General features: G+C 44.7%; 1 protein-coding gene across 1 annotated transcript in view; it reads left to right on the forward strand.

Annotated features, from left to right (window-relative positions):
• Positions 1–5,057: 5,057 nt before the first annotated feature.
• Positions 5,058–21,926, forward strand: part of BNIP2 (BCL2 interacting protein 2) — a 61,709-nt gene continuing 44,840 nt past the window's right edge. The window contains exon 1 of the mRNA XM_075343642.1: positions 5,058–5,243. Within this exon, the coding sequence (XP_075199757.1) occupies positions 5,209–5,243 (35 nt within the window). The 5' untranslated portion in view covers positions 5,058–5,208. The remainder of the gene's footprint in view (positions 5,244–21,926) is intronic.

The following is a 21,926-nucleotide window of genomic DNA, read 5'->3' on the forward strand; positions in this document are numbered from 1 at the left end:
GAGATTTATATTTTGCTGTCCGCATAGTGCATCTTTTTTGGCTGCGTTTTTGAAGACGCAGCCAAGATGCAGCATGTCAATTCTTTCTGCACTTTGTCTTTGCGTTTTGGAGGACTGGCAGATCTATTCCTCACTAACTCGGGGTCGGTGGGGGATTGATCCCTGGTATCTGACCAGATGCCGGTCCCCATTTACAGTCTATGGGGACCAGAATCCAGATTAAATTGTTAGGAGCAAGTGCTTCATACTTACCGATTCACTGGGGCGGCTGTCACAATGCTCCCACGGCCGCTTATTCACTTCCCTGGCCGTTCATTACCTTTATTGAATATGCACTGCTTTCCCCAGCATCTAAGATTGGTTGCAGTCAGACAGGTCCCCACGCTGAATGACAGCGCGTCTGAAGCTTCCAATTACGGAAGCTGGTGTGCAGGTCTGTATTGTACAGTAAAATAAATAAACAAATTGGCTTAGGATCCCTCCATATTATGATACCCTGCACAGAAAAAGCCTATCAGCTGGAGTCTGGTATTCTCAGGCTGGGGAGACCCATGGTTATTGGGCACCCCAGCCTAAAAATATCAGCCTACATCCGCCCAGTTTTGCTGCATCCATTAGATGCGACAGTCCTGGCACTTTACCCTGTTCTTCCAGATTGCCCTGGTGCAGTGGCAATCGGGGTAATAAGGAGTTAATGGAAGCCCACAGATGCCACTAAGCCCTAGATTAGTAATGGGAGGCATCTATGAGATACCTCCATCACTAATCTGTAAGCAAAAAGAAATAAACACAAACACCAAAATAATCCTTTATTTGGAATAAAACACAAAAAACACCCTCTTTCACCACTTTATTTAGCCCCAAAACACCCCTGCAGGTCCGATGTAATCTACATGAAGTCCTACGACTCTTCTAGCACTGCTACATCTGAAGCTCACAGCGAGCGCCATAACACATAACTGCCCATCGTGGGGATCAAGCAGAGACTGAGTCCAATCAGCGGTGACATCACTCAGGTTAGCTACAGCCACAACTGGAGTCCTCTACCTGTGACCGCAAATAACCTCAGTGACATCACCTCTGATCACACACACACTTCAGTTACTGCCTGAACCTCACAGTGGGCAGTCATGTGAGCTTCAAATGTAGCAGTGCTGGAAACGTCGTGGGACCTTGTATGGATTATGTCGAACCTGCAGGGGTGTTTTTAGGATTAATAAATGAGTGAAAAAGGGGGATTTTTTTGTATTTTATTTCAAATAAAATATTTTTGGGTGTGTTTATTTACTTTCCCTTACAGATTAGTGATGGGGGGCCTCATAGATGCCTGCCTTCACTAAATACCACCTCACCAGCGCCATGCTCGTACCCGCCCATAATCTCGCGCCTGCACATTTAGTTCACCGGCGCATGCGAGGGCAGCTGTTTTCTGCTCTGCCTGCGATACGGCAGAGCTAACTGCGCCTGTGCAAGCAAACCTAACTGCACAGGCGCAAGATTTGAAAATGCAACGAGGAGGATGACGGAGGGTGTCATCCTGTCAATCAAGAAAGGAGGATGGCGATCAGTGGCAGGAGGGGGGAAAGGAACAGAAAACGAGCCCGCCCATCTGGTCAACCAAGGTAATTAGCATACCTAACGGCCAAGTTTTATAAAGTTATTTTTGGGGTCTGGAAGGGGAGTCAGGGCCAAGGTGCACCTTCATAGAATGCAGCCCAGGAGCTGCAGAGGACAATACTTTTAGTTTAACAGGTAAAAATCTGGTGACAGGTTCCCTTTAATAATATCAGTCCCTAGTTGTCTGCTGTACCTTGGCTGGTTTTAGAAAAATGGGGGGGAATCACATTTTTTTTTAACACAAATCAAATAATTTAAATTAAAAAAAAAAGGAGGGATCCCCTCTATTTTTCATAACCAGCCAAGGTACAGCAGACAGCTGAGGGTTGCTGCCTGCAGCTGTTCCTGTGCTGGAGGTGAAAAATGGGGGGACCCCACGTCATTTTTTTCCCCCCAAAAAAATTCAAAAAACAGCTGTCCAAGCTAGCTATCCCTCTAGACTATCTGCTAGTCTATTTTTTCTATCTGTTCTAGCTATCACTTATCCTACCATATTTTGTTTCTCTTAAAAAAACGCAGCAAAACCTCTCATGCGTTTATTGGGCCACAAGCTGCGTTTCAGGATAGAGGATAGATGCAGACAAGATGCAGCGTTCGGGTATCCGTGCCCCACAGTGACACCATTATACATTACACATATTCGTGGAAGAATCCAGGCCTCACAGCTTAAGGCCCCCTTCACACGTCCGTGAAAAACACGCACGTGTGTTACGGGCCGTTTTTCGGGTCCGTGTCCCGTTTTTGTGTCCGTTTTTATGGTCCGTGTGGCACCTGTGTGAATTGTGTATGCTAGCCGTGTTTGTGTGCAGAACGTCCGTGTGTGCGTGTGGAATTAACGTGTATGTGTACGTGGAATGTCCGTGTGGAATGTCCGTGTGGAATGTCCGTGTGTGTGATGCACAATGTCGTTTATAAATGTCGGCTGACAGCAGACAGAGTTGCGCGATGAGAATGAACTCGGGTGAACTTCACCCGACTTCATCCTCATACCGCGGCTCTGTCTGTGTCGAGTACTGATTAGCGGTCACCTGTGAAGGATTCACCGGTGACCGCTAATCCCCCGAGTGACTGAAGTTTCCCCCCCTCTCTCATACTCACCGTTCCCTGATCCCCGGCGCGGCGCTGCACGGCGTTCACACTGCTGCGGCGGCTTTTACTATTTTGAAAAAGCCGGCCGCTCATTAAACAATCTCCTATTCCCTGCTTTCCCCGCCCACCGGCGCCTATGATTGGTTGCAGTGAGACACGCCACCACACTGAGTGACAGGTGCCTCACTGCACCCAATCACAGCAGCCGGTGGGCGTGTCTATACTGTGCAGTAAAATAAATAAATAATTAAAAAAACCGGCGTGCGGTTCCCCCCAATTTTAATGCCAGCCAGATAAAGCCATACGGCTGAAGGCTGGTATTCTCAGGATGGGGAGCTCCACGTTATGGGGAGTCCCCCACCCTAACAATATCAGTCAGCAGCCGCCCAGAATTGCCGCATACATTATATGCGACAGTTCTGGGGCTGTACCCGGCTCTTCCCGATTTGCCCTGGTGCTTTGGCAAATCGGGGTAATAAGGAGTTATTGGCAGCCCATAGCTGCCAATAAGTCCTAGATTAATCATGTCAGGCGTCTATGAGACACCCTCCATGATTAATCTGTAAATTACAGTAAATAAACACACACACCCGAAAAATCCTTTATTAGAAATAAAAAACACACACATATACCCTGGTTCACCACTTTAATCAGCCCCAAAAAGCCCTCCATGTCCGGCGTAATCCAGGATGGTCCAGCGTCGCTTCCAGCGCTGCTGCATGGAGGTGACAGGAGCTGCAGAATACACCGCCGCTCCGGTCACCTCCACGCAGCTAATGAAGACAGCCGTGCGATCAGCTGCTGTCACTGAGGTTACCCGCTGTCACCGGGTAACCTCAGTGACAGCTCAGTTGATCGCACGGCTGTCTTCATTAGCTGCGTGGAGGTGACCGGAGCGGCGGTGTCTTCTGCAGCTCCGGTCACCTCCATGCAGCAGCGCTGGAAGCGACGCTGGACCATCCTGGATTACGCCGGACATGGAGGGCTTTTTGGGGCTGATTAAAGTGGTGAACCAGGGTATATGTGTGTGTTTTTTATTTCTAATAAAGGATTTTTCGGGTGTGTGTGTTTATTTACTGTAATTTACAGATTAATCATGGAGGGTGTCTCATAGACGCCTGACATGATTAATCTAGGACTTATTGGCAGCTATGGGCTGCCAATAACTCCTTATTACCCCGATTTGCCAAAGCACCAGGGCAAATCGGGAAGAGCCGGGTACAGCCCCAGAACTGTCGCATATAATGTATGCGGCAATTCTGGGCGGCTGCTGACTGATATTGTTAGGGTGGGGGGCTCCCCATAACGTGGGGCTCCCCATCCTGAGAATACCAGCCTTCAGCCGTATGGCTTTATCTGGCTGGCATTAAAATTGGGGGGAACCGCACGCCGTTTTTTTTTAATTATTTATTTATTTATTTTACTGCACAGTATAGACACGCCCACCGGCTGCTGTGATTGGGTGCAGTGTGACACCTGTCACTCAGCGTGGGGGCGTGTCTCACTGCAACCAATCATAGGCGCCGGTGGGTGGGGAAAGCAGGGAATAGGAGATTGTTTAATGAGCGGCCGGCTTTTTCAAAATAGTAAAAGCCGCCGCAGCAGTGTGAATGCCGTGCAGCGCTGCGCCGGAGATCGGGGAACGGTAAGTATGAGAGAGGGGGGGGGGGGGGGAACTGACCGACAGACTGTGAGAGAGGGACAGACAGACAGAGAGACCGACAGAGAGACAGACGGACTCAGGGAGATTGACGGACATACACAGAAATAGAAAGAATAGCCGACATCACTAGAAATAAAAACACCAAACGGACACGGACTATAGGTAGATGCATACGTGTTTACTAACGTGTGTGCACATACCCATAGACTTTCATTGTGTCCACGTGTGCGTGCTCTGTGCAGATAACGGACATGCATCCGTGCAAAACGCACACACATACGGATCACGGACACGCACACACGGACATAATGAAATAACGGACGTGTGACCACAATCATAGATTAACATTGGTGCACGTTTGGCCGTGTTTCCAGTATATACGGAAACGGACCAAACACGCACGTGTATCACGGACGTGTGAAGGGGGCCAAATAGATATTTTAGGAAAATGAAAAAAAACCTGATCAGCCACTTAGTGAGCAGTGACAGCGCCCCCCGGCGGAGGAGGCGGACAAAGCATTACAAGTTGCTAAACATGTCATTTTTGCCTTTGCTTTTCCATTAACCCCTTCCTGACGCGCCCCCGCCGTGTACACCGCACACACGGACACCACCGCGGCCGCTCCACACGCACTGTCTGTCACAGCAGCCGCCAGTGAGCGCTCACGTGGTGCTGACATCACGGTCATGTGGTCGTGACGTCAGCAAGGTCCTTGTAGAGGATAGGAGCCGCCGCTACTCTCCGGGAGGCCGTGTCCGCAGCGGGCCGGGCCACTCCTTGTAGTGGTGAGTGCGGAGCCGCCGCCGATCACACGATTCATGGGGACGGAGCTGCAGACATGTCTGCCGAGGAGCCGGACGTCCAGGATGCCGAGTGAGTGCCGCTGTGCTGCCATTACTGCGGGGACTGGCGGAGGCGTCAGCCCGGGCTGCTCTATGTGATCCGGTCTGCCCTATACCTGTGTGTCCCGGTGCTGTCACTCTATGTTCTGAGCACACGAGGGGTTTAGGTGTGAGCCCACTGACTTTTCTCAGGAGGACGGGTCAGGAGACGTCAGTGTTTTTCCTGAGGCGTTTTTTGTTTTTCCTCCGGGTTTTTCCTGTGTTTTTCAGCTTTTCTGTGACTCCTTGTTTCCTGCTGGCTTTTTTTGCTGAAAACAATAGTAACTTTTACAGCAAAAATGACAAAAAAACATGCCCGGCCGTCTCCAGAGCCCCCCATTATAGATATGGAGCATCCCCAGATTGGTCCAGTGACTTCTCTTTGCGTTTTTTGGGAAGGTGATGCGGTTTATAGACTGAATATAAGAGCTCGGGGATCCTACATAGACGCGCGCACTGTAGACGCGCGCACTGTAGACGCGCGCACTGTAGACGCGCGCACTGTAGACGCGCGCACTGTAGACGCGCGCTCTGTAGACGCGCGCTCTGTAGACGCGCGCTCTGTAGACGCGCGCTCTGTAGACGCGCGCTCTGTAGACGCGCGCACTGTAGACGCGCGCAGCGGCGCTCTTTATGTGGAAGGAGGCAGACATTGTGGGCACTGAGGTTTCTGAGGAGTTTTTGTGTCCGTCAGCTTAAAATAAACTCCTGAGTAATGTCTTCAGGAGCGCTCCCTGGTCTTATGTTCAGTCTTTCAAACCTTTTATTCCGCCTCAGGCTTTGAAATCTGCCTGGGATAAGAAAGTGTGAGTCACCACTGTGACCCGGCTCTGAAGGGATCTGCTCCAGTCTAGGCGCTGTCCAATCAAAACCATTACAGGAAATGGAAGTCTGGACCACGTTGGTTATAGTTTGTGTAGTAGAAACTCTCCAAGGACCCCAAGCAGGTCTGAAAAGAAGAGTTTAGATTGCCTGTTGGGGTATGTGCAGAGGACGTCTTTTACAGATGGATTCTGACTGGAATTTGGCTGAAAAGCACCGTAAGAAATGGCCTGGACAGCCACAGAAAAGCGACCGTGCTGGCACATGCTCAGTGTTTGGTCACTTTTTAACCTCTGCAGGATTCTGAAACTGCCTCTACTCTCAGTGGTTAGCACTGCAGTCTGGCAGTGCTGGGGTCCTCGGTTCAAGTCCCACCAAGGACACCATCTGCAAGGAGTTTGTATGTTCTCCCCGTGTTTGCGTGGGTTTCCTCCGGATTCTCCGGTTTCCTCCCACACTCCAAAGACATACAGGTAGGGAGTCTAGATTGTGAGCCCCAATGGAGACAGTGTTGCCAATGTATGTAAAGCGCTGTGGAATTAATAGCGCTATATAAATGAATAAAATTATTATTGTTACTCTGGGCGACTTCCGCTAAGAAGGCGATCACCACTGTGTTTAAAAGATGGCACCCACCCCCGAAAAAACTATTGGAAAGGCGCCAGCGAATCTGCTTCAGGAAGAAAAGACCAAGGCAATTCCCTGCTGGCAGAACAAGGGCGTCCTATGCACATACCTGTGGGGAGCTCCTGCTCTGGAAACTGCAGAAAAAAACTGTGTGAACTCACCCTTAGGCTACTTTCACAAATCAGTTTTCTGTATTCAGGCACAATCCTTTTTTTCCTGATCCAACAGAGCCGGCAAAAAATGTAAAAACCGTATCCGTTTTTTAACGGATCTGTTATGCCGGACGCGTAAAAAAACCCGGATCCGTTGGATCAGTTTTGCATCAGTTTTTGCATCCATCATTGTCCGTTTTTTTTGCTGGATCCGTTTTTTTCAAAACATTGGAGCATGCTCAGTTTACAAAAACGGATCCGGCAGCCACATCCATTTTTTTCCGCTTTTCGACGGATCCGGCGTCCATAGGCTTCCATTGTAAACACGCCGGATGCGGAGCGATGCGGGTTTTTTTTGCCGGACAAAAAAAGTTACAAGATACGTTGCCTCCGGCGACCGCTTTGATTAATTTTGCCGCATCCGGGAAACAACGGATGCAACGCAAAGCCATCAGATCTGGTAACAGTGCAAAGCTATGGGGAAAAAACGGATGCGGTACTGGATCCGTTTAACCCGTTTTTTTCCGGATTGTGCCTGATGGAAAAAACCTGATGCGTGAAAGTAGCCTTAGGTTACACCGCCACGATCAGTGTTAGTTGAGCTTTGATGTTGGAAATGCTGTAAATGCTCCAAAACTATTTAGCACTGAGATCGCCGTGGTGTCATTCCTTAGAGGGGTTCTCTGGTCTTCCGATAAAACTCTGCAGACTTCTGAATCCTTACAGTCTGCACATTACTGTAATGCAATGAGCGAGGTCAAGCACGTGCAGTCAGAATGTAGCCACTGGTACGCAGATCACACTTGTGGTCACATGACTGGCCGCTCTTGCCAGCAATACTGGAGAATCCTGACAGTGTGTGGTGTACACACTGTAAGGATTCAAAGTCTACAGTCACTCCAGACCTTTATCACAAGACCGGACAACAACTTTAACACTAGAAGTCCCAGAAATTTCGAGCTCCTCCCTGAAGTCCCGAAAGAGGGTCAAATGACTGATGATAAACTGAATAGAACTAACTAGAAACTAAATGGCTAAACTCAATGGAATACAACAACCTCCTGTGGTGCGACAGTAGTGGCCTTAATTACAGAACAAAAAACTGTGATTATCGGATGTTAGCTAAAATCCTTCAGGTCATTCGACCCGTCTCTGGGTTCCAAAGGTAGAAATGTTAAATGACCCTTCTCTGGGACTTCTAGTGTTAAAGGGAACCTCTCAGGTGCAATATGCAGCCAGAACCACGAGCAGATCTGGGTGTATATTGCTAATCCCTGCCTAACCGTCCCTGTATACACTAGCATAGATAAAGAGATCTATAGAAAAAGTATTTCTAAAGAACTTTTACCATATGCTAATGAGCGCGGGGACTAGTCCCCTGGGCGTTGCTTCCCTTGCTAGTCGGCTCGTGGTTCTTGGTGCATATTGGACCTGACAGGTTCCCTTTAAAGAACGACTCTGACAAAACCCACAGAGATCTCAGTAACTGCTTTTGGAGCATTTACAGAATTTGACTAAAGCCTTATTAGGCCTCCTGTATGCACTTTTTTTTAAAGAACATATGCTTAGGTATTTTAACACTTGCCCTCAGCATTTTTAGGCAAGAAAAACGCATGAAAGATTTCATGAAAAACTGCATATTTATCTGCAGAACATTATGTATGAAACCAGTATGGGTTTTTTTCCAGAAAGAAAAAGGTGTTTTTTCGTGACCTGTGAGCATCTAATTAATATATACAGCGCCTTGAAACAGTATTCAGATGCTGTGAACTTTTTCACATTTTTTTACATTACACCGACAAATTTAAATGCATTTTATTGGGATTTTTTTTATGTTCTATAATGTACCAACGCAAAGTAGTAAGTGTTAAGTGTAAGGGAAATGATACACGAATCTGACAATTGTGACTTGCATTTGTATTCAGCCCTCTTGTGTGTTTAGGGCGATGTCTTTACCAGCTTTGCACATCTAGAGGATGACATTTTTGCCCATTCGTCTTTGCACACTAGCTCAGAGAGATTGGATGGAGACGTCTGTGAACAGCAATTCACAAGTGTTGTCAGGGCTGTGGAGTCGGTAAGCCAAACCTTCGACTCCGACTCCGACTCCTCAAATTCTCTTGCACCGACTCCGGCTCCGACTCCGACTCCGGCTCCGACTCCGACTCCTACATATATTGCTTATAGTTAGGTGAAAAATTTATTGTAGTACATGAATATGTGTATGTGAACATCAGACATTTAATAATTTTTATGATACAATAATCAAGATATTTGGATAGAACATAAAATATATTTATTGGAATACAACTTTAGAACACAAAAAACTGTAATAAATTGTAAATATGTAATACACTATGTAATATACAGTAGATTACATATATATCTTGTGTGTGTATATACACTGTATATATATATATATATATATATATATTTTACATATTTACAATTTATTAGTTTTTTGTGTTCTAAAGTTGTATTCCAATAAATATTTTATGTTCTATCCAAATATCTTGATTATTGTATCATAAAAACAATTAAATGTCTGATGTTCACATTGTACTACAATAAATTTTTCACTTAAATATAAGCATTATACTAAATGTTATTATTTAGTAAAATATTCAGCACATTCTGCATTGCACTCCTGTCCCCAATTTATTATATATTTTAGGAGTCGGAGTCGGTGCATTTTATACCGACTCCGACTCCGACTCCACCAAAATGAGCTCCGACTCCGACTCCACGACTCCGACTCCGACTCCACAGCCCTGGTTGTCACAGATTCTCAATGGGATATACTGTATGTCTGGACCACTCACACACATAAATATGCTTTGATGTAAACCATCCATTGTAGCTCTGGCAGTATGTTTAGGGTTGTTGTCCCGCTGGAAGGTGAACCTACACCACAGTCACAAAAAGTCTTCTGCAACTTTTAACAGGTTTTCCTCTAGGATTTCCCTGTATTTAGCTCCATTCATCTTCCCATCAACTCTGACCAGCTTCTGTGTCTCTGCTGAAAAAAAGCATCCCCACAGCATGATGTGCCACCACCATGTTTGTCGGTGGGAATGGTGTTTTCAGTGAGATATGCCATGTTCGTTTCCTGACACACAGCATTTATCCCCAAAGGTTCTACTATGGCCTGACCTGAGCACCTTCTTCCACATGGTAGCAATATCCCATGCACCGCTTTTTGCAAAGTGCAAATTTGACTTCTCGTGGCTTGTTTTCATAAATATATTGCTTCTTGCCACTCTTCCATAAAGGCCAGATTTGTGGAGCATATGTGGGCCAATGCAAGGGGACTTGACACCACGCTGTGCCATCCACTCCCCAGTGTAGCAGAGAGCAGCTCCTGCACCTACTTTGAAGTGCTGTACAGGAATGCACAGCATGGGTGGTAACGAGCGGGAAGGGGGGAGAAGGGATTCAGCTCTTCCAAAATCACTGCAGACCGCTCTCAGCGTAGTGGGAGCCATTTAATAAGCCTGCTCTAAAAAAACGTTTTCGGCATCTTCCCTCATGCTTTCCCAGAGGAAATTAGGTGAAGTTACATAGACAGTCAAAAAGCCTTATGGTAGTAGTAGTCCTATTGGGTATTTGTATTAAAAGCATTATTACTGATTCCATAGTGAGACTTGTGAGCACTGTATATATATATATATATATATATATATATATATATATATATATATATATATATATATATATATATATATATATATATATATATATATATATATATATTACCAAACCTTAGTCGCCCTGGGACTATAGCTGCCCTTAAGTTGATACACTTCTTTTTAGTAGCTGTCCCAGGACTTGCTACCCACTAATTAGTATACCACATATATTGTCCGTGGACAGCATGTATTCACATACTATATATTGGATGTGACACAGGCCCGCTCATACATTCTGTTTGACATAATCGGACCTCTGTGATCGGCTGATTACTGGGAGTTTTTAACATTGAGATGGGGTTCTCTAGTAGGTGTGACCTCTAAAAGGGGACATTCCCTTATGGTAAGTTTTCACTGTGGGTTTTATTGGTTGCTACCCAGTTACTATGTCATTCTTGTATTTTCTTAAATACATTTGAAAGGGGAACCCGTCACCTCCATGTTGATGGCCAGTCCTCTCAGACTAGCTTATAGAGCAAAGAAATTGCCCTCATCCTTGAGTATTTTTCTTTCTAATTAATGTGCAATGCCTCTGCAGTTTGTTCTCCAAATATTCCTGTATCATATGTAAATCAGGTGCTCTGAGTCCTCCGGGCATTTCTTCCCAAGGAAGAGTGGCGAATATATGAGTTCTGGAGAAACCCTTGTGTTTTCGAATATCAAGGCTGACATATTGCAGCTCTTTTGGAAAGCTCTATCTGTGGCTGAATTTATGGATCCAGTATTCTGCAGCCCAAGAAAAAATGCTAGGAATAAAGGGCCTGAATCATTAAGGTGTTTATGTCAGAACTCTGGAGTAAACCATCTTAAAAAGCCTCAATTTTGTTGAGGCAAATCTCTGAAGTTGCACAAAAAAACTTGTGACTTTTGCCATTTTCACAGCAGACCCAGACAGAATTGCCTAAATGAGTGGAGCATGTTTGGGACAGGACTACACCACCTTCTTTAAAGGGAACCTGTCAGGTGCAATATGCACCCAAAACCACGAGCAGTTCTGGGTGTATATTGCTAATCCCTGCCTAACATTACTGTATATAGTAGTATAGATAAAAGGATCTTCCAAAAAAAAATTCTAAAGATCTTATGCTAATGAACGCGGGGACTAGTCCCAAGGGCATTTTATTCCTCGACTAGTCCATCCTCTTAGCATGTTAGCACACCGACAGGGGCTTACTAACATGCTATTCAATGCAGCGTTAGGAGCGGTGCCGTGCGTACATGTGTTCACTGTGATGGCGCTTCTGAATGCTGGGTACTTCCGGTCATGCTGAGTGAAGCCGGGTGTACGCGTCCCGGCTTCAGAAAAGTCTACTGCACATGACTGGATGTGCCATCATTCAGAAGCGCGGTCACAGCGAACACAAGCACGAGTGGCACTGCTGATGACAATGCATTGAATAGCATGTTAGTACGCTCCTTTGGGCATGCTAATGTGCTAAGAGGACGGACTAGTTGGGGGATATAATGCCCTTGGGACTAGTCCCCTTGCTCATTAGTATAAGATAAAAGATTTTTATAAATACTTTTTGTAAAGATCCCTTTATCTATGCTAGTGTATACAGGAATGGTTAGGCAGGGAGTAGCAATGTACACCCAGAACTGCTTGTGGCTCTGGGTGCATATTGCACCTGACAGGTTCCCTTTAATTATTGAAAATTTTCACCAATCTATTGATGTTTTTAACACAAAAAGCCCAGGCCACGTTTTGTTGTTGCTACTGTGAGTAGACTGTGTGGCCTAAATGCACTATATGGCTTGCAGCGTCTCCAGACTTTTCTCCCATTGAGCACATCAGGGATGCCATTGATCGGCAAATGCAAAGGGCACTGCCAGCAGTGGATCTTGATGATTTGATACTACAATACTGATTGTATCTGCAACGTTTGGAGGGCTGCACCAATTTGCACGGACGGTTGGAGTGGAGCGTGGTAGACATCTGTTCATGCATGGCAGAACAGTCCTCACACAACCATTACTAGCAGCTGAGGAGTGTAAGTGCATGGATTTCTGAATGTGGCACTTATACTCGATACTGAATACCTTGATAGTTTGTTTCCATTTTTTTTCTTTTCTTTTTTATTTCCTTAAGGCTAGTTTCACACTTGCGTTGTACGGCTTCCGTAGCATTGCATTTGGTGACGGATGCAACGGATGCGTTGCATATAGTGGCACAACGCTATATATATAGTGGCACAACGCACAATGCTACGGATTGTACAAAATAACGGAAAGCGTTATTTATTTATTTTTCTTCTTCTTTACAGTACCGGCAGCCGACTATTGTGAAGAATCAGCTGATCACTCTTAATAGCCGGCGGCCGAGCGCCCTGACATGCCGGCGGCCGAGCGCCCTGACATGCCGGCGGCCGAGCGCCCTGACATGCCGGCGGCCGAGCGCTCAGCTGAACGTTCGGCCACCGAGAAATAAAATAAAGTTTGTGATTTAAAAAAAAAAAAGAGCATGCGCAGTGAAAAATAAAGGTTTCTGCTGCTCAAAAAAAACGTTACATGCAGCGTTCCATCCGCCCGGCGCAGCGTCATCCAGCGGATGCAACGCTGACACTTGCGTTACAGTGCGTCGTCCATACAAGTCTATGGAGAATAGCGCAGTGCGTTAACGGACTGCTCTATTCTCTGTAGTGACGGACTCCGCTGAACACAAATGTGAAAGTAGCCTAACATGTCTTTCCATTTTGTGATTTTCCTAATTCTTGGTGTTGCAGTTTCAGCCCTGAGGAGTGTAGTAAGTTATGTGGACACAGTATCTCCCTACCCTGCTGCCTCTGTAAGCATTCTCAGTATATGAGGCCTGACATTTAGGAGGGACACTCTCCTTGAATTCAGTTACATCTTGGTTCCCCCTACTACTACTTCAGTCATTGCTTCTTCTCAATGGACTTTCAGAACATTGCTTGTCTTTCCTAGAAAACAGGAGGTACAGAGGAGCTAAACTAATGCGATCATCAGCTGTTTGACTTACGAGATCCTATATAAATTATTAAATAATTGTTAATCATCTATCTGACATTAATTTTCCTAACCAAAGTAATCAATTCATATTTACCCTTGGCTGCTGTGTACAATCCCTTTTAATAGTGCATCTGTCCTTCGTGTTCTAACTACTAAAATCCCTTGTGATTCTTTACTGTTAGGCTATGACCCCACTTTGCGTCGTCCTAGTTGCATTTCTACGCGCATGTTTTTGCATTAATTGATTTAGCCAAAATTGCCTTTTTTTAAGAAATTTAGCGCTAAAAATGCATGCGTATTTTGCGCGTTTTAGATGCGTTTTCAGCGCTTTTCCATGCTTTTTCACCTGCGTTTTGACAGATGCGTTTTGAACATCAAGACACTGCTAAATAAAGTTTAAACAGTCAAACAAAATGAAAAAAGAGAAAAAAAAAAGCAAAACATATTTTTTTTTAATTAATAAAGAAAAAAGTTATATTTCATGAAATTATAGCGGTTTTATAATATTTATTGTTAAAATAGCAATAAAATCTTAATTTTCTTTCATTGTCGGATTGTGTGTGTGTGTAAAGGGACATATTATTCCATTATTTTAATGTCTGAAAAGCATGCGTTTTTGAAGTTATAAACGCACTCTTTCTGCAGCTAAAAAGCAGGTAAAACGCTGGAATTTTGATGTTTCTTGTTTTTTGCTATTTCTCATTGATTTCAGAGTTAACAAAACGCTGCAGAAATGGCAAAAACAATTGACATGCTGCTTCATTGAACGCATGGTCTTTGCCACAAAATATGCAAATTAAACGCAGCGTTTTGAAACGCAAAGTGCGGACAGGAAATCTTCATTTTCCATAGACTATCATGGAAAATCAAAACGTATGCATTTTGGCATGAAAACGCTGCAGCTCAAAATGATGCTGAAACGCAGGTAAAAACACAAAGTGCGGTCATACACTTAAAGGGTATGTTTGGTTCTTTATATTGTTGTCTCATTAGCATAGGACATCAATAGCGAGCGAGCATGACCTGTAAAGCTCTGGGTCTGTACCGGACACCGGGTGTTGGGGGTTTGGACTCAAGCGTTTTTTTAAAAAGAAAAAAGTCTGTGTCCAAGTTCGGAGTTTGGGTACTGTTCATAAAGTCTAATGACTACACTGAATAGGGAAAGTAATAAATCCCAAACCAAGATATAAACTAGGAAAAATCACCAAATGTAATATGCACAGTCACATAATAGTCACTTTAAAAAAAAAGCGAAAATTCACACAAAATAAAATATAATTATTTTTTGTACCATATAAGTTAAACCACATAAAAAAAGAAAAATGGGGGATAGGATACAACTTACTATAGAAACGTATAGGCCTAGTGTATATATCCATTATATTATACAAGTATGGGAAGTGCAAAAAATATGTATAAGATATAACCTGTATAAACAGGTCACAGAAGGGTAAATAAAAAGTGTAGAAAGGATTTTTTCATAACGCTAAATAATGTGATAATGCCTCCACACAAACCAAGTAAATATCTTTAAAGGTGGCACATAATAACCACATAAGAATATATAACATCAGTGAATACCATACCTATAAAAAACATAAACTGCCCCCAGACTGCGACGTACGTTTTGCGTTGAGCTTTATAAAGGAGTCAAGGACTCCGCTCATCCCTAGTCATTAATATCGGATCAGTAAGTGTGCAAAGTTTATTTCAAAATGAAATTTAACAAAAAAAATGCCTGGACTCGCGCCGTATTTTGATCACCAGGCAGCTGGGGGCTGGGATTCTGGGCAGCCGCCCCTGGAAATGGTGCACTGTTTCTTATCGCCTTTTCCAGGTGCTTTACCCGGTGTGTCCAGTGGCTCTGGTGGCGGTGGCACGTTGGGTAATAAAGGGGGGTTAATACCAGCTTTGTATTCTCAGATGGTACTAAGCCCGAAATTCATGGTGTCATGCCAAATTAGACATGGCCACCATGAATTTCTAGTAAACAGTTGAAAAAAAAGTTTTTGTTTTTTTTTTTATTAGAAATAAAACAAAAAAAAAATTTAGAGACTCCATCTTTATTATAAAAAATTCTTAGTCCAATGTAATTCACAAGGACAGCAATGTCAGCTCTGCTTCATCATTCTGTACAGACAGCATCTATACAAAGTGAGAAGCAGAGAGAGCATTGTCAGCTCTGCTACATCGCTCTGTACAGAGCAAGAAGCAGGCTGACAATGAGGGTATGATTGCACTGGCGTCTCTCATTGCATCACCCCGCACAGTCTGATGCTGTCAGGACAGAAGAGCCTCAGCTGCATGGAAATACATGCAGCTGACTGCTCCTGTCAGGAGATTGTGCGCCGTGATGCAATGCGACACTCGCACAGTGACAGTCAAAATTCAGTTAACAGGACCTTCGATGACGTCAGTCATGTGACCAGTCTGTAAGCCAATGTCTGTACAATATTCACACCAGACTGGTCACATGGCTATGACGTCATGGAAAGTCCTTTAGGCAGTGATGCTTACCGGGGGCACAGCAATGATCGGATGCGGAAGCAGAAGCGGCCTGGAGACAGTCTGGACCCGATCTGTAACACGGGCTTCCCAGGAAAGCTCGTGACCGGGATCATGTACACCATCACTATGTGGTCGATACGATCCCTGAACTTTACAGTTCGGGATCGCCCATCACTACTATTGAGAGCACAATTAGCTGGGGAGTGAGCGGGATATTTAGATGAGTAATTTTTGAAATAAGGCCTTGTGTGTCCAACCACAAATTATTAAGGATTGGGCAGCTCCAAAATATATGGATTAGGCTTCCTTATTCCCCACAATTCCTCCAGCAGAGGTTGATTTTTCTGGATAAATCATGCTTCATTTTTGCGGGGTGAAATACCACTTAGAGAGTACCTTATAGTACGTTTCTTGAAGAGTAATGCAGGGGGAGTTTGTGTACATAGTATTGAAGGTTTTCATTCTTGAACATACTTGTGATTGTATTTGTTCGTTCTCATTCACAGTGCGTTTTTGATGTTGAGGTGGCTGGCGCTCGTCGGGCCGCGCTGGTGGCGGCTGGTCTGTGGAGCGCTTATTCTCCATACATAACTTCAGAATACTATGTAGTGCTGCACTTACCATAATTGAGGGACTTTATTTCATGCATTTATATTTAATGAATATGCATTTTACCTATGCCCATGATAAATAGAAATAGCTAAATATTTAATGACTTCCAGGAAATAAGCAGCCAATTGATATACAGTCACAATTAGACCAGAAATACATATCTGCCATGTTCTAGAGGGGCTCACTTTACCTGTAGACTTTTATATTGGATGAGAATGGCTTTTCTTAAAGGGAACCTGTCAGGTGTAAAATGCACCCAAGACCACGAGCAGTTCTGGGTGTATATTGCAATCCCTGCCTAACTGTCCCTGTATACACTAGCATAGATAAAGAGATCTATAGAAAAAGTATTTCTAAAGCTCTTGTATCATATACGAATGAGCGCAGGGACTAGTCCCAAGGGCGTCATATCCCCCAACTAGTCCGACCTCTTAGCATGTTTGCACGCCCACAGGGGCGTACCGACATGCTATTCAATGCAGTGTCACGAGCGGTGACCTGAGTACCTTTTGTTCGCTGTGACTTTTTCTAAAGATCTCTTTATCTATGTTTAGTGTATACAGGGACAGTTAGGCAGGGATTAGCAATATACACCCAGAACTGCTCGTGGTACATATTGTACCTGACAGGTTCCCTTTAAAGGGATTTTTCACTATCAAAGAATTTGTAACCAAAGAATTGTATTCTTGGAAAACAACAAATACAGATGGCACTCCCCCTTCCTGGGGTCCAGTGCCAGCTCTCCGCCACTGCACCAGTCTCTGTATTGGCTCAGCAGTGATGTCACGACTACAGCACCCTTCACCGCTGCTGCCAATCCTTGAACTAAACCACTTTAGCTGATGTAGACGTCACCGCTGAAGCCAGTACCTAGAGACCGGAGCAGTGGCGAAGAGCCGCCGGTGCCTGACTGGAGAGGGTGAGCACCGTGTGTTTGTTTGTTTTATGAGTACACAATCGTTTGGTCACGTGGTTTCGGATAGCTGGAAATGCTCCCAAGGAAAAACACATGAGTTTTCGTTCCCTCAAGGAGAATGTTACATTGATGGAGAATTGGAATTCCATCTCGTCAGTCTTGAAATATAATCGTCCTAGAGGTGCACATAGGCACATGAGTTTGTCAGACATAAACGTTGAAAGGAAATCCGGCACTTCTTGATTAGACCAAAATCTACAAATTTGGAAATTTTATTCCACTCAGCGTGCCGGATTTCCTCTCAATGCTATATTGTTAGTGCCATGTATTGGAGGTAACAACCATAATAAGAGGCAAATATCTATTCTGTACGTGATCTGGATTACTCTGGTAAATACTCTGGTAATTCTGGTTACTCTGGTAACTCCTATTGCAACTCGCTAAAGGGTCGGACACTCCCTGGTAGCTACTTTCAGTAGGTGACACTAGAGGCACTATAGTCCATTGTCCAAGGGGTGCGTCCCTACACAGCCTAATGTAGTCAGCAGTGATTGGATGGTATAAGTCTGTGTAAGGACGTACCCCACGGCTGGTAACACCCAGTTGTCTATATTTATTTATTCGTACATTTCTAGTAGACCTGTGAGAAGAACTGCAGAATACAGAGTTCTAAAACATGTTCGCATTATTTCATGAAGAACGCTTATGTTTATTAATGCAGACAATTCCGAAGAGGTGACTGGTCTTCAGGAGTGTAAGGAGCAACTCTTTATCATTCTGTTGTAGTTGTAGGCATGGAAGGCCGTTTCCAGTGTAAAGGCCACGTCACACTAAGCAACATCGCTAGCAACATCGCTGCTGATGGACAACTTTTGTGACGTAGCAGCGATGTTGCTGTGTTTGACATCCAGCAACAACCTGGCCCCTGCTATGAGGTCACTGGTTGTTGCTGAATGTCCTGGACCATTTTTTAGTTGTTGCTCTCCCGCTGTGAAGCGCACATTGCTGTGTGTGACAGCGAGAGAGCAACAACTAAATGTGCAGGCAGCAGGAGCCGGCTTCTGCGGAGGCTGGTAACCAATGTAAACATCGGGTAACCAAGAAGCCCTTACCTTGGTTACCCGATATTTACCTTCGTTACCAGTGTCCGCCGCTCTCAGCTGTCAGTGCCAGCTCCCTGATCCCTGCACACGTAGCTGGAGTACACATCAGGTAATTAACCCTATGTGTACTGTGGCTAGGAATGCAGGGAACAGGGAGCCGGAACTGGCAGTGTGAGAGCGGCGGACGCTGGTAACGAAGGTAAATGTCGGGTAACCAAGGTAAGGGCTTCTTGGTTACCCGATGTTTACCGTGGTTACCAGCATCTGCAGAAGCCGGCTCCCTGCTCACTGCACACGTAGCAGAGTACACATCGGGTAATTAACCCGATGTGTATTGTGGCTAAGTGTGCAGGGAGCCAGCGCTAAGCGGTGTGCGCTGGTAACCAAGGTAAATATCGGGTTGGTTACCCGATATTTACCTTAGTTACCAAGCGCAGCATTGCTTCCACGCGTCACTGCTGGCTGGGGGCTGGTCACTGGTTGCTGGTGAGATCTGCCTGTGTGATAGCTCACCAGCAACCCGTGTTGCCACGCTCCAGCGATCCCTGCCAGGTCAGGTTGCTGGTGGGATCGCTGGAGCGTTGCTTAGTGTGACATCTCACCACCGACTTCCTAGCAACTTACCAGCGATCCCTATCAGGTTGTATCGTTGTTGGGATCGCTGGTAAGTTGTTTAGTGTGACTGGGCCTTAACTGGTCAGTCTTTGCTATTTTCCGGCTTCCTCCCCGGCAGCGGTCATATATAGCGGTTTTCCTTCTGGGGTTTCCTGTTTTACAGCTGTACAGATGATAAGTGTGTTTGAAGCCTAAGCCCATTGTTGTGCTAGTTCCCATAGATGATTCTTCTTCCATCAGTATTCCTGGATCCCTTCTTGTTTCTGTACATTGCCGGACTTTAGCTGAAAATGTTTTTATTATATGCATAAGTCAGTGGACCTTTTGGCTGCCATTTAGTATAAGAATAAATGGGTACGAATAAGAATCGGATGATGATAATTAATGCAGGCACATATCTCAAAATAGAAGTCAGAATTCTTGTCGGAGATACAGTTTGAAGAAAGTTCTAGAAATATTTGTTGCTATGTAATGTCACGGCGGGATGGAACTTAAACATTTTTTTATTAGAAAATGTTAACTACTAGTGATGGAGCACTACCATGCTCGGGTGCTCGGTACTCGTAATGATTAGTGATGAGCGAGCACTACCATGCTCGGGGGCTCGGTACTCGTAATGATTAGTGATGAGCGAGCACTACCATGCTCGGGGGCTCGGTACTCGTAATGATTAGTGATGAGCGAGCACTACCATGCTCGGTACTCGTAATGATTAGTGATGAGCGAGCACTACCATGCTCGGTACTCGTAATGATTAGTGATGAGCGAGCACTACCATGCTCGGTACTCGTAATGATTAGTGATCAGTCAGTACTACCATGCTTGGGTGCTCGGTACTCGTAATGATTAGTGATGAGTGAGCACTACCATGCTTGGGTGCTCGGTACTCGTAATGATTAGTGATGAGTGAGCACTACCATGCTCGGTACTCGTAATGATTAGTGATGAGCGAGCACTACCATGCTCGGTACTCGTAATGATTAGTGATCAGTCAGTACTACCATGCTTGGGTGCTCGGTACTCGTAATGATTAGTGATGAGTGAGCACTACCATGCTTGGGTGCTCGGTACTCGTAATGATTAGTGATGAGTGAGCACTACCATGCTTGGGGGCTTGGTACTCGTAATGATTAGTGATGAGCGAGCACTACCATGCTCGGGTGCTCGGTACTCGTAATGATTAGTGATCAGTCAGTACTACCATGCTCGGGTACTCGTAATGATTAGTGATGAGCGAGCACTACCATGCATGGGTGCTCGGTACTTGTAACGATGCTTTGGGGCTTGATAATCGTAATGATTAGTGATCAGTCAGTACGACCATGCTCGGTACTCATAACGATTAGTGATGAGTGAGCACTACAATGCTTGGGGGCTTGGTACTCGTAATGATTAGTGATGAGCGAGCACTACCATGCTCGGGTGCTCGGTACTCGTAATGATTAGTGATCAGTCAGTACTACCATGCTCGGGTACTCGTAATGATTAGTGATGAGCGAGCACTACCATGCTTGGGTCCTCTGTGCTCGTAACGAGCAGTTGATGCTCGCATGGACGCGACTCGATCATGGTCGTGCTCGCTCATCAGGTTTCCTGCATATTACACTTATGCTTTGTCTTCCAAGGAAGGAGAGAGTAGGGTATTCCAGCGAGGGGAAAAAAAGTGTCCAAAAAAAAATAAATTATTAAACCATGTATTTTATAAATTGGCTTAAAGTTTTAGAAAAACCATCATCAGTCGGACCATGATGAAGTTTACTTAACGAAACGCGTAGTCCCCTCCCCCCTGTGTGTCTCCTATTCTTATGCTGGTTTTTCTACAACTTTTTTTACGCCAATTAATAAAAATATGTTTTAATACATTTTTTTAAACTTTTTTTTTTTTTTTTTTTTTTCCTTGCCAAAAAACCCTTCTCTCTCCTCCCTTGGATTACATATGTAGTGGGCTGCTCTCCACCTCCATGCGGGGAATACGTGATCCAAAACTGGGACGACAACTTTGAACAGTGAGCTGGCATTTTTTCGTTTTTTCTCTTTGCTTCTGGTTGTACTCCGTACATTTGGGGTTGTGGCAGTCTTTTGGCTTGTGCACCTTTTTTTTTAGCCACAGACAGATGCTGCTCATCCTCTGCCACACATACTGATTGAGTATACCTTATTGTGGTGGGATGACCTTTATGCTTTGATTAAAAAACAAACAAAAAAAACACGTTAAATGTTAACTAAGTATCCTGTGTGTGTTTGGTTTTTTTTAATGTTACTTTTATTAGCTTACTGCAGTTTACCTACAGTTTATGTTTTTATTCTACATTATGTGTAATGCATTGGTCAGATAGTACTACAGTGTAGTATGTGGAAAAGAGCCTTTTCTGTAGCTTGCTGAGCAGGTTTTGGGTTTTTTTTATACAGAGGAATGGCTGCTTTTCCTGCTTTCAGGCTCAGAGTCCTATCCTGTATGAAAAATGCTTGTGGAAGTCCCAGGCGGAAGGTTGTTCCACCCGGTCATATGCAGGACTTTGATCTCGCTTATAAGGGACAGATCTACTGTAAAATATTCAGCTGCATGGAAGACTCACCGCATATGATATAGCTACACAAAGGCCTGCATGGCACATGGTTATAGGGAAATCAATTTGAGAAAATCTGTGACAAACTGGTTTA

This window comes from Anomaloglossus baeobatrachus, chromosome 4 (assembly GCF_048569485.1).
Source record: "Anomaloglossus baeobatrachus isolate aAnoBae1 chromosome 4, aAnoBae1.hap1, whole genome shotgun sequence".
Lineage (NCBI taxonomy): Eukaryota > Metazoa > Chordata > Amphibia > Anura > Aromobatidae > Anomaloglossus > Anomaloglossus baeobatrachus.